This window comes from Delphinus delphis, chromosome 11, assembly GCF_949987515.2.
Source record: "Delphinus delphis chromosome 11, mDelDel1.2, whole genome shotgun sequence".
Taxonomy (NCBI): domain Eukaryota; kingdom Metazoa; phylum Chordata; class Mammalia; order Artiodactyla; family Delphinidae; genus Delphinus; species Delphinus delphis.
The window spans coordinates 18,030,822-18,044,397 of NC_082693.1; the positions used below are offsets into that span (position 1 = coordinate 18,030,822).

A 13,576-nucleotide genomic window follows, 5' to 3' on the forward strand; every position below is an offset into this window, starting at 1 on the left:
AGGGCAGGAATAAAGACACAGACATAGAGAACAGACCTGAGGACATGGAGGGGGTTGGGAGGGGAAGATGGGACAAAGTGAGAGAGTAGCACTGACATATATACACTACCAACTGTAAAATAGATAGCTAGTGGGAAGCAGCTGCATAGCACAGGGAGATCAGCTCGGTGCTTTGTGATGACCTAGAGGGGTGGGATAGAGAGGGTGGGAGGGAGACGCAAGAGCGAGGAGATATGGAGATATATGTATACGTATAGCTGATTCATTTTGTTATACAGCAGAAACTAACACAACATTGTAAAGCAATTATACTCCAATAAAGATGAAAAAAATAAAAAAGAATTCAACTTCTTAAGAGTAATAGAGTATGCCAGAGTACTCTGAAAGATAATTCTAGAAAGATCCTCACTTAGGAAAACACATATTTCAATAAGGATGGGTATATATAACTTTATGCTACACACACGTACACACACACAGACACTCAAAACTCCTAGGTTTAGATACATCTATCTAACCACAGAAAAGGGAATATGTACGCCATACCTAAGGATTATCACTATAAAATAATGCCAAACTGTAACCTACTCTAAGAAAATATTCTCATTAAATTGTAGTCCTGCTTTGAGTGATGTGAGCATGTATGTGTATCCTTAACTGAAGACAATACGGAACAATCAAAATATCACTTTGGTCTAATCCAGGGTTTCTCAGCCTTGGCACTATTGGCATTTTCAAGTGGGGAATTCTTTGCTGGGGGGGGGCAGGGTGCGCTGCTCCGTGCATCGTAGGATGTTTAGCAGGATCCCGGGTCTCTAGCCACTAGACGCTGGCAGCACCCTCCAAATCATGAAATCAAAAATGTCTCCAGGGCTTCCCTGGTGGCGCAGTGGTTGAGCATCTGCCTGCCAATGCAGGGGACACGGGTTCGAGCCCTGGTCTGGGAAGATCCCACATGCCGCGGAGCAGCTAGGCCCGTGAGCCACAATTACTGAGCCTGCGCATCTGGAGCCTGTGCTCCGCAACAAGAGAGGCCGCGATAGTGAGAGGCCCGCACACCGTGATGAAGAGTGGCCCCCACTTGCTGCAACTAGAGAAAGCCCTCGCACAGAAACGAAGACCCAATACAGCCATAAATAAATAAAAATTAAAAAAAAAAATGTCTCCAGACATTGCCAAGTGTCAGCAGACGGTGGAGGGGAATCACCCCATTAAGAAGCCCTGATCTAATGACACTTTATCGATTTGGGCCATTTCTGTGTTGCCTTTCAGAAACCCCCAATGTATAGACTAACCACTGTACAAACCTATTGCATAAACATAGCCCAGGAATCATAAGATGTAAAATTTCCAGAAGGCGTCTCCAATGGAACTGTGACACGTGCGTTCTATGGAGCTCATTAGTTACACCTGAACAGTTTTAATACTTAAAGCACTAATCTAAGTGATACATATTTTATTAACTTTTATGTACGCTTTTTGTTAGGCCTTTTATATTTTGATGAAACATATACCTAAAAATATATTTCTTTTTAAGGTAGTTATTAAGTAATAACAATAGCTCAAAAGAGGAAATATATTCAGGGTTGTACACACAGTGAATATTTAATGCAACTCCCTCATAGTACATTCTCATTACATTTTTGCTGCCAAATAGGATCAAAAGAGCAAATGAGATCTGCAGAGAACCAATACTCTCAAATTCTTAACTTTCTAAGTATCAACAGACTCTGTGTTACGTCAACCAGCTGTATTTTAACTGCTGATCTCTATAATAATCTCAATATTCAATTATCTTTAGAAATTGGCTATTCCAATGATGTAGAATTTTTCCAAGGGCTTTGTTATCTCGGTATCTTTTAAATTAACCCACCCAAAACTGCCACCTGTTTAACTGTTTTAGTCTATATTGTATACCAAGTCTCTACCATTAAAAATGAAGCAGAACTTTTGGGTACAGTTTACCTACATTTTGGTGACACTTAAAAGTAAAGTTAGTGATTTCTACTGTCTCCTTTTAGATTAAGGCATCCCAAAGCCCAAAGACCATGTGAGGTTTCTTTTCCCTTTCTCTTATATGTAAACACATCTGACTGCTTGTAATCTGTCAACAGAGTTTGTGTGCAGTTGTGTCGAAGTTGAGGTAACAAGCCTTCTAAGCAGTCCTACCTGTTACTAAGGGAATAAACAGCTACTAATTCACATCCCTTTACTGGTGTGAACCATGCCTTGGTGATCATGCTTAACACAGCACTTACTCATGAGATGCTGGGAAGAGTCACATTGACTAAACCAATTCTGCTCATTTGGAGTGATTTGGGGGTAAGGCTTGCATCTCATACTGGTTTGAGCATTACAGCAGCATGCAGTAAGCTGGCTTCTCTCCTATCAAGGTGTAGTAGGTAGTACCTAATGCATTTGTAGCTCTCCAACACCAGTTACAGATTTTTGCCGTCCCAGGTCATGTGGGTTCGGCTTTCATAGTCACACAGGAATGAGCTTTGTTTAACAGTGTGTGTGTGAGAGACTATGTATGAGGGTACACAAATATATGCATTCTTTTATGTGTGCATGCATATTCTTTATCTTGGAGGGAACATACCATGGCAGATAGAAAAGGATATGCCTTCCGATCTATCTTCCAGAGACTAAGCTTTATGTCATTGTGCTTTACTTCATCTCCAAACATTAAATTATGAAGACAATTCTGCCAATTTGCAAATAAATAATGCACTCACATTTGCAGTTTTGGGCACTAAAATAATAATAATGCAAACAGGTTACATAATGCACACCTAAAATTGAGTTTATGCCCTAAATTCTGAGGAGGGAAAGTGGCTCTTCATCCTGACAATGAATCAACCCAGACTAAATTCAACAATGCTTCACATTGTCTAAGTAGACCTGACAAAAGGGGAGGAGGTCATTCTTACTTAACGTTTTTTAAATGGAAGGGAAGGGAACTCTAGTTAACATAGACTTGGTTCAACAAATCACAATAATCAGCTGTAGCATTTTGGGTCCATATTATTCAGTAAGGGATTTTTAAAATCTACCCCATCACCTACTCACTGCCCTTAAACAAGGCAAAAATAAATAATAATTTTTTAAAAACCTATAGCTCTAATGTTAGTCTTAATAAGATAGCTTTTTTTTAATTAAGCCAGTTCATGTTGATAATCACTAACACTTTGATCCTGGCATTTCATTTACTATACCTTGATTAATTCCTCAGCTTCAACCATTAGAGTTTTGTCTTGTTTGTGAACTGGGTCATCTCTATTTGAAGCATGAAAATGTGCTTTACCAACATCATTTCATCAGCAGGTTACTAGTTGCATATCCACCATGTGCTATAAAAGATTTCATAGGACATTTCACTTCTTTTTTTTCCTTCCAGCCAACAGTAAAAGTAGAGTTCCCCTTGAGTTTTTGTTGTCGTTTTTTCCAAGTGGCCCACGTAAATCCATGAAACGACCTGACCATTCCCTATTGGAGTCACGTAGAAAACCTAACAAAAATACCCTGGCTCAGTCCTTTCTTTTTCCACAGTCCCTAGGAAGTGGGTGGCAGTGAGGTGTCCTCACATGGGTCTAACTGCATTCTCAGTGCACCAATTTTATGAAGATACCAGAGTTGGAGAAATTCCTCCGGCATGGCATGGAAGCCAGAAAAGGGCAGGACATTATCATAGTAGTGGTGGCTGATGGGTTGTTCATGCATATTCACAGAGAAGGGCCAGAAGCCATAGATGGCCACCTCTTCACAGAGGCCCAGGGCCGCGCTCACCAGAAAGAGTCCTGTGGACAGGCGCTTGGCATGAATTCCCCTACTTTTCCAGAACTTCCCAATGCTACGCAGAAAGTTGGGGTTGGCAAAGAGCACTGTTTGATTGGCACCAACATCTGACAGTGTGTAATAAACCCGGAGGGATGGCTCTGTTCCCGTCTTCATAGAAAAGGCAGGCATGTAGATGTAACTGTGGTTATACACTTTCATGTGGTCCACAAACGTCTTTCTGGACCATAGCAGGTTCTGAAACCTATCAAAAAGAAGAAGCTCAATTAAACCTGGAGAAAAGAAACTCATCAATACCCACTCTATTGTTCTTCTGATGGCCCTGATAGCTCATATCATCTCAGCAAAAAACAAGAAAAACACTTCTCTTGTATTTAAAATCCACCTTGAACTTACCAGTTCTCTCTCATCAAGTAGCCTGACTTTTCCCCACCGCAACATCTTAAACTCCAGTTAAGATTCTTTAATGAGATGCCCTCTGAACTAAAACGCATTGTACATTTTTGTTCTCTTTTAGAATTTACTTGCCTGGAATGTAAAAATGATTTAATATTCATGAATTCACAAAGATTGTTGGTTGTTGGATAGGCTTTTGATAAAAGCTACTTGTGTGGTAGACGTAAGCACAGGACTGGTTTTCTCATCTGCAAATCAAAGGAATCACTTCTAAGATACTTCTTACCATTGAAATTCTATAAGTATGCAGCTTAATCAGTGAATGCTATATGATAATAATACATGGAAAAAGAAAGACTTGTCTCTATTATAAAATGCTACTAAGCGTTGCCCATATTGCTTGCTCCAATGCTTTCCTATGTTCTTTCAGTTTGGATTACATAGAAAGAGGATCTCTGATTCAAATGTATTCAGCTAAAATTAATGATACACATCCTATGCATCAGGCATTGGGGAAGTAAAATTTTAATGACCCAATTTTTTGATCTCAGGAAATTCCAGTCCAGTTGTGAAACAAAAATATAAGTGAGCACAATATAATGTTCTAAGTACAACCGCTGATATTTGTATAAATTACTATGGAATACAGATGAAAAAATAATTCTGCCTTGGGAGACAGAGTGGGTTCCTAGAAAGCTACAGACAGGGAATGACATTTAAATACATCTCCTTAGGGGAACAACAGGAAGAACAACCACTAAACTATAAAGGACACTTTGGTCATAGGCAAGGGTGCAGTGTCCTGAAACAATGATGAGTATTCTGTGTCCCTGGAACGAGCGAGACAGGGATTGTGGAGACAGTGATGGGAGATGAGGTATGTTGCAAAAACCCTTGTGTCTCTAATTTGTTTGGGCTGCACTCTGTGATGACTGAGAACCTTCACAGAAGTGAGTACTTAGAGCACTTACTATCTGGATTATAAATATTTCATCATTTGTTTAGTTGTCAATCTGTGTCAAAAAAAGTGACTCTGGTGATCTGGGGAAGGAAGAGGCTGGTGGCCTGGAGACCAGTTAAGAGGCTGCTGATGTAGCTCAAGTGAAAAAAGACAAAAAGACCGTGAGTGCCTTGTAACTTCTTGTTCTTTCACAAACGGAAGTCACCTGTCTTGGGTTACGTGCAGGTGAAGAAGCAGCATTTGAGAATGGAATTGAGCCACTACCAGCGGAGGGAAGTCTGGCCTGACAGGTTGGCAGGGCTCATCAGAAATATGTGAAACTGAAACTCTGAATACACAAATCCACAGGATTTTATGTCGCATTCAGTGTTATGAACTCTGCCTGCCAAGAAAGATGTTCTTCTTAAGCCCAAAGGAAGGGAAATTCCTCAAGTTTTCTTCATGTCCTCGATTCAGCAGCCTGCCTTAGCAATTTTCCCTGGGCTCTGACAGAGAAGCGACAACAGGGTTTTTAGGTGCAATAACTTTACCCTAAAAGAAGGCATGGAAGACACTGATCCCTACTGTGGAGCTGGGCGAGCCTCTCCAACACAGGCTCCTGCTTCCCAACTTCAATAGGCTCTGCTTAATAATTCTTTTATTCTCTCCACTGCCCACCCACATTTGCTGCTCGCTAACACTTTCCCAATCGTGTAGATACACCCTGCAGATAACTTCCTACTTCATCTGAACTATGGTTCTCAAACTTTAGTTAGAATAACCTGTATCACCGATTCCTAGATTCTGATGAGAGTGATACAGGCAGTTGAATTTTTACCCAGCATTCCCTGCTGATTCTGATGCACGTGTCCGGAGGCTATACTTATTTAGAAGATCGACACCATCAATGTAAGCTATCTAACTCTCTGCACCTTTCCCTCAGCATCTCTTTCTTTACATCTTCTAATTTTGTCCTTGCTCCTTCTTCCTCTCTGAGTCTTCTCCTCTGTGAAACAGGCTGTTTCACACTCCCTAGTGGGTCTCCCCTCTTTAAAACAATCAACCTCTCCATCTCTACTGAATTATTCCCTTCTATCTTCTAAACATGGCTCTAACTTAATAAAAGAAAATTCAACATATGCCTAGAGTGTTCCCAGAGCTACCCTCTAGTTCTCTCATTTCACCATCAACATCCTAGAACAGTTACTACACTTCTGCTTATTCCCTTTCTTGCTTCCATTCCCTCCTTACTGCTGTGCAGAATGGTTTCTATTCCACAGGGCTCTTCTGGCTGAAGGAACTTCTCCTTATTTTTGTAGTGGACTACATACTAATGAGAATTACAGACAGCTCCAATAAAATCAAGGCAATTGATTTTATGTTCCCTGTCTTAAAGCTGACTGATTATTCTTGAAGAAGGTAGTTTTCCTTCCTTGAGTTTTAACTTTGAAAAGGAACACACATCTTGGATTTACTGTACTCCTAATTTTATTGGCATGGTTAAAAAACCAGCTTATATATTATGTTTTATTATTTTACCTACCTCGTTCTTCAGAATAGCTCAGAATTGTTGTATACTGTATGAATGGAAAACTATTAAATAATAATTGAAAAAGAAGAAAAATGAAACTGACCAGTCAATAAAGTATTAAAAATAGAAGTGATTAATATATAAAGAATATGGGCACACAATAGAAAAATATAACACAAAGTACAGAAATATAGTACATTTTACAAATGAATTTAATATGTGATAATAGAAACAATGATGAAATTTTTTAAATTAGTTAATAAACAACATCAAGATAACTAGTTAACAATTTGAAAATTTGAGGGGGGACAGATTCATACTTGACAAGAAATTTTTTTTAAATTTCAAGATACGTAAGATAAATATTTAAAGTCTACATAAAGAAAACAAGAAAAACTAACGAAAACAATTGTGAACTTATCATTTACAAAATATCTTCTACAAAGGAAAATATTGAGAAAATTGATTATGTTAAGATGTGAAATTTCATTACGACAAAAAAGAACATAACTGAAATAAAAAAAGGAAATGACTCCAAAAAATATTTTCAGCCAACATGACAAACAGAATGTTAATACTGACAACATTATAGTCTAAATATATTGATATATTGACATGAAAATGGACAAAAATACAGACAATAAAAGGGAATTGTGATTAATAAAAGGTTAAAATGTTCAGCTTCAGGTTGCCAGTCAAGGTGCAAACTGAATAGAATCAGGGAAGGTAAGGGCCCAGCTCTCCCCCCAGCAGATCTCTAGAAATAAGAGAAAAGATGTTTTTTTAAAAAAATCTACCTTTATCCTAAAAAAAAGAAAAGAAGGCAAACCTTCAGTCAATCCCCACATCTGGAATACTTCTGAAAACAGAAAGCTTATAGAAGGAAGGCAGAATATAAACTAAGTTGCCAAGCATTACTCTAAAAGGTAGCTGTGCCCTATTCCTTAAGGCAGGAGATACTGGAGAAGGTGGGTGTCTTGGAACAATCAACAAGGTTATTGTTCAGATTATAGGGCAGCAGGAACATGCAGGTGGGTCGAACCCTAAAATCCTGCACTGGCCAATTATCACTGTGTGTGGTGGAGAGGTAGTGTCAGCCTCTAGGGAGGAACAGTGGCTGTGTGCCCAGATGATACCTGGCCCAGCCAACAGGAAACTGGGGATTCTTTTCAATTCATACAGTGTTGGCAGCCAGGCCAATGGAGGGCCAAGAGAGAGACCTGTAGATTATGACACTTGGGAGTCACCCAAGAGAAAGCCACCTTGCCACCTTCTGTTCAACTGAGAGTGAAGCCCACCTGTCAACAGGTCCAGTCCCTGCACAGAGCTTCCAGTCTCCAAACAAGAACAGATAGTCAAGATTAGAAGACATTGAAGGAAAGCCTCCAACACGAAAGTCAGAGAACAGAATGGAAGAATGAAAGAACTCAGAAAAAAACAAGATCATTAAAGAGGCAGAAGAAAACTCTTAAAAGTCTATAATTAGTTTGTTTAGAAATATTAATTATTAATTAATATTTGCACCCATGAACTAAGACTTAGATGCTATAAAATGAAAAAAAAATTTAGGTAATAAGAAAGAGCTGTTAGTAATTAGAACATATAACAACAGATGGATTCTGGTAAAGGAAATCTCCAGGAAGACAGTTTACACAGCAGGCTGAGAAAGCCATCAATCAGATTCTATGAGAGAAAAAGATAGTTTCTAAAAGGATGTTTATACATAGAGAATCCTAAAGATGCTACCAGAAAACTACTAGAGCTAATCAATGAATTTGGTAAAGTAGTAGGATACAAAATTGCACAGAAATCTCTTGCATTCCTACACACTAATGATGAAAAATCTGAATCAGAAATTAAGGAAACACTCCCATTTACCATTGCAACAAAAAGAATAAAATACCTAGGAATAAACCTACCTAAGGAGACAAAAGACCTGTATGCAGAAAACTATAAGACACTGATGAAAAAAATTAATGATGATACAAATAGATGGAGAGATATATCATGTTCTTGGATTGGAAGAATCAATATTGTGAAAATGACTCTACTACCCAAAGCAATCTACAGATTCAATGCAATCCCTATCAAACTACCAATGATATTTTTCACAGAACTAGAACAAAAAATTTCACAATTTGTATGGAAACACAAAAGACTCCAAATAGCCAAAGCAATTTTGAGAAAGAAAAACAGAGCTGGAGGAATCAGGCTCCTGGACTTCAGACTATACTACAAAGCTACAGTCATCAAGACAGTATGGTACTGGCACAAAAAGAGAAATATAGATCAATGGAACAGGATAGAAAGCTCAGAGATAAACCCACACACATATGGTCGCCTTACTTTGATAAAGGAGGCAAGAACATACAATGGAGAAAAGACAGCCTCTTCAATAAGTGGTGCTGGGAAAACTGGGACAGCCACATGTAAAAGAATGAAGTTAGAACACTCCCTAACACCATACACAAAAATGAACTGAAAATGGATTAAAGACCTAAATGTAAGGCCAGACACTATCAAACTCTTAGAGAAAAACCGAGGAAGAACACCCTTTGACATAAATCACAGCAAGATCCTTTTTGACCCAGCTCCTAGAGAAATGGAAATAAAAACAAAAATAAACAAATGGGACCTAATGAAACTTAAAACCTTTTGCACAGCAAAGGAAACCATAAACAAGACGAAAAGACAACCCTCAGAAAGGGAGAAAATATTTGCAAATGAAGCAACTGACAAGGGATTAATCTCCAAAATTTACAAGCAGCTCGTGCAGCTCAATATCAAAAAAACAAACCACCCAATCCCAAAATGGGCAGAAGACCTAAATAGACATTTCTCCAAAGAAGATATACAGATAGCCAACAAACACATGAAAGGATGCTCAACATCACTAATCATTAGAGAAATGCAAGTCAAAACTACAATGAGGTATCACCTCACACCAGTCAGAATGGCCATCATCAAAAAATCTACAAACAATAAATGCTGGAGAGGGTGTGGAGAAAAGAGAACCCTCTTGCACTGTTGGTGGGAATGTAAATTGATACAGCCACTATGGAGAACAGTATGGAGGTTCCTTAAAAAACTAAAAATAGAACTACCAAATGACCCAGCAATCCCACTACTGGTCATATACCCTGAGAAAACCATAATTCAAAAAGAGTCATGTACCACAATGTTCACTGCAGCTCTATTTACAATAGCCAGGACATGGAAGCAACCTAAGTGTCCATCGACAGATGAATGGATAAAGAAGATGTGGCACATGTATACAGTGGAATATTACTCAGCCATAAAAAGAAACTGAGTTATTTGTAGTTAGGTGGATGGACCTAGAGTCTGTCATACAGAGTGAAGTAAGTCAGAAAGAGAAAAACATATACTGTATGTTAACACATATATAAGAAATCTAAAAAAAAAAAAAAAAAAAGGTTCTGAAGAACCTAGGGGCAGGACAGGAGTAAAGACGCAGATGTAGAGAATGTACTTGAGGATATGGGGAGTGGGAAGGGTAAGCTGGGATGAAGTGAGAGAGTGGCATGAACATATATACACTACCAAGTGTAAAATAGCTAGCTAGTGGGAAGCAGCCACACAGCACAGGGAGATTGGTGCTTTGCGACCACCTAGAGGGGTGGGAGAGGGAGGGTGGGAGAGAGATGCAAGAGGGAGGGGATATAGGGATGTGTGTATACGTATAGCTGATTCACTTTGCTATAAAGCAGAAACTAACACACCATTATAAAGCAGTTATCCTCCAGTAAAGATGTTAAAAAAAATCAAAAATAAAGAGGGCAAAAAAAGAAAAAAAGGAACAAAATTGAGTTATTTGTAGTGAGGTGGATGAACCTAGAGTCTGTCATACAGAGTGAAGTAAGTCAGAAAGAGAAAAACAAATACCGCATGCTAACAAAAAAATAAATGAATAAATAAATAAAAGGATGTCTCAACAACAAAATAGTGACTCTGACAGACTAGCATGTAGGCAGTAATGAAAGAAGATTTGCAGCTCTAATGGGAGTCTGGAGATGAATTAGTGACTGTTGCATGGAAAGCCTTTATTTACTCTGGGGAAAAATTAAAAGTTGAAGTGGATATTAAATACTTGTAATAGACTTTTTGTCTCAGATGTGAACAGTACTTAGATAGACACTAAGGTAAGCACTGACTATTGATTTGATTGTGATATATCTGTACTGAGAGAACAAGAAAGTGTAAGTGTGTATGGGGGAGTGGTGCTGTGAGGAGCACTTTAAGAGAGAAAAATCTTAATTTTTTCATAAAATATCTATAGATAAATGGAAAAAAAATTTAATTGCAATTAAGCATGCTGCTTTAAAACGTAACAAGAGAAACATCAGCTAGAGAAGTTGAACGCCTTGAAACATTTCTTGCAGGAGTGTATGACAGGAGATTCCTGCTTTCTATTTGAAAGCAGTCATATTATTTGATCTTGAAAACTATGTATTATACACATAATATTTTGGTAAAACAGATATTAAATTTTTTAAATCATAAAAATAGAAAATAAAGAATATATATATGTGTATAACTGAATCACTTTGCTGTACAGCAAAAATTAACAAAACATTGTCAATCAACTATACTTCAATAAAATAAATTAAAAATATAAACTAATGTCTACTGAGCCAATGAACAACACCACCCAAAAGTGTAACAGTCCAGAAACTTTATGCACCTAACAAGATAGTTTCAAAATATATTTAGCGGGCTTCCCTAGTGGCGCAGTGGTTGAGAGTCTGCCTGCCGATGCAGGGGACACGGATTCGTGCCCCGGTCCGGGAAGATCCCACATGCCGCGGAGCGGCTGGGCCCGTGAGCCATGGCCGCAGAGCCTGCGCGTCCGGAGCCTGTGCTCCGCAACAGGAGAGGCCACAACAGTGAGAGGCCCGCGTACGGCAAAAAAAAAAAAAAAAAAAAAAAAAAAAAAAAAATATATATATATATATATATATATTTTTAGCAAAACTGCTTAAAATTCAGATAGATAGGTGTTCACAAACCCACAATCATAATTAAGTCTTTAATTTTAAAATGTCTATTATTTTTAAACATGAATAGAAAGTTTCTAAAATGACCACGTTATGTCACACAAGAAAATATATATATATACATAAATATATTAAAACAATTATTATCATAAAGTCCAGATCATCAACCACATAAAAATATACATACTGCACTGGAAAACATATTTCAAGTATGTTTACAAGGGGAAGTCAATATTTACAGATGATATAATTACCTGTCTAGAATATATAAGAGAACCAACTGAAAAAGTATTTATTAAAACCAATAAAGTCTAGATCAACTTCTAAAAATCCATAGTTAAACTAGGAGAGAACTTCCTCAGCTTGATTAAAAAATATCTATAAAAAACCTACACCTAACATAATACTTTATGGTGAGAAACTTGAAGCCCTCCCACTAACGTTGGGAACAAGCCAAGGATGTCTCCAAGTCAAGGAGCTCACCACTACTTTCAACATTATACTGGAAGTCATTGTTAATACAATTTAGATATGAAAAGGAAGTGAAAGGTATACAGATTGAGAAGGAATAAATAAAACTGTCTTTTCAGATGACATGTAGAAAATCTGAAAGAATTGAAAATGCTCCTGGAACTAATAAGGCTGCAGGATACAGGGTTAATATACAAAAGTCAATTGCTTTCGTATACATCAGTAATAACAAGTGGAATTTGAAATAAAAAACACAATACAATTTATACTAGCAACCCCCCAAATGAAATACTTAGGCATAAATCTAAGAAAATATGTACAAGATCTGTGTGAGGAAAACTACAAGACTCTAATGAACTAAATAAAAATCGAGGAACTAAATAAATGGAGAGACATCACATGTTTACAAATAAGAAGACTCAATATTCTCAAGATGTCAGTTCTTCCCAACTTGATTTATAGATTCCGTGCAACCCCAATCAAAATCCCAGCAAGTTCTTTTGTGGATATCAACAAACTGATTCTAAAATTTATATGGAGAGGCAAAAGACTGAGAGTAGCCAATAAAATATTGAAGGAGAAGAATGAAGTTGGGGGACTGACACTACCCAACTTCAACACTTACTATAAAGGCACAGAAATCAAGACAGTATGGAACTGGTAAAAGAATAAATAGATCAATGTAACAGAATGGGGAGCCCAGAAATAGACCCACATAAATACAGTGGGTCTTTGACAAAGGAGCAAAGTGATCTTTGACAAAGGAGCAAAGGCAATACAGTGGAACAAAGACAGTCGTTTTAACAAATGGTGCTGGAGCAAGTGGACATCCACACGCCAAAAAATGAATCTAGACACAGACTTTACACTCTTCACAAAAATTAACTCAAAATGGAACATAAACTTAAATGTAAAATGCAAAACTATAAAACTCCTAGAAGACAATTCAAGAGAAAATCTAGATGACCTTGAGTATGGCGATAACTTTTTAGATAAAACACCAAAGGCACAATCCATGAAAGAAATAATTGATACGCTGGACTTCATTAAAATTAAGAACTTCTGCTCTGTGAAAGACAATGTCAGGAGAATAAGAAGACAAGCCACAGCCTGGGAGAAAATATATGCGAAATACGCAGCTGATAAAGAGCTGTTATCTAAAATATACAAAGCACTGTTAAAACTCAACAGTAAGAAAACAAACAACTCAATTAAAAAATTGGGCCAAAGACTCTGACATCTCACCAGATGGCAAATAAGCATATGAAAAGATGTTCCACATCATACATTATCAGGGATAGTCAAATGAAAGCAACAATGAGATACCACTACCCATCTATGAGGACGGCCAAAATCCAGAACACTGACACCACCAAATACTTGTGAGGACGTGAAGTAACAGGGATTCTCATTCACTGCTGTTGG

At 37.7% G+C, this 13,576-nt stretch overlaps 1 protein-coding gene across 1 annotated transcript in view; it reads right to left on the bottom strand.

Annotated features, from left to right (window-relative positions):
* Positions 1-391: 391 nt before the first annotated feature.
* Positions 392-13,576, bottom strand: part of ST8SIA1 (ST8 alpha-N-acetyl-neuraminide alpha-2,8-sialyltransferase 1) — a 150,973-nt gene continuing 137,788 nt past the window's right edge. The window contains exon 5 of the mRNA XM_060024425.1: positions 392-4,042. Within this exon, the coding sequence (XP_059880408.1) occupies positions 3,556-4,042 (487 nt within the window). The 3' untranslated portion in view covers positions 392-3,555. The remainder of the gene's footprint in view (positions 4,043-13,576) is intronic.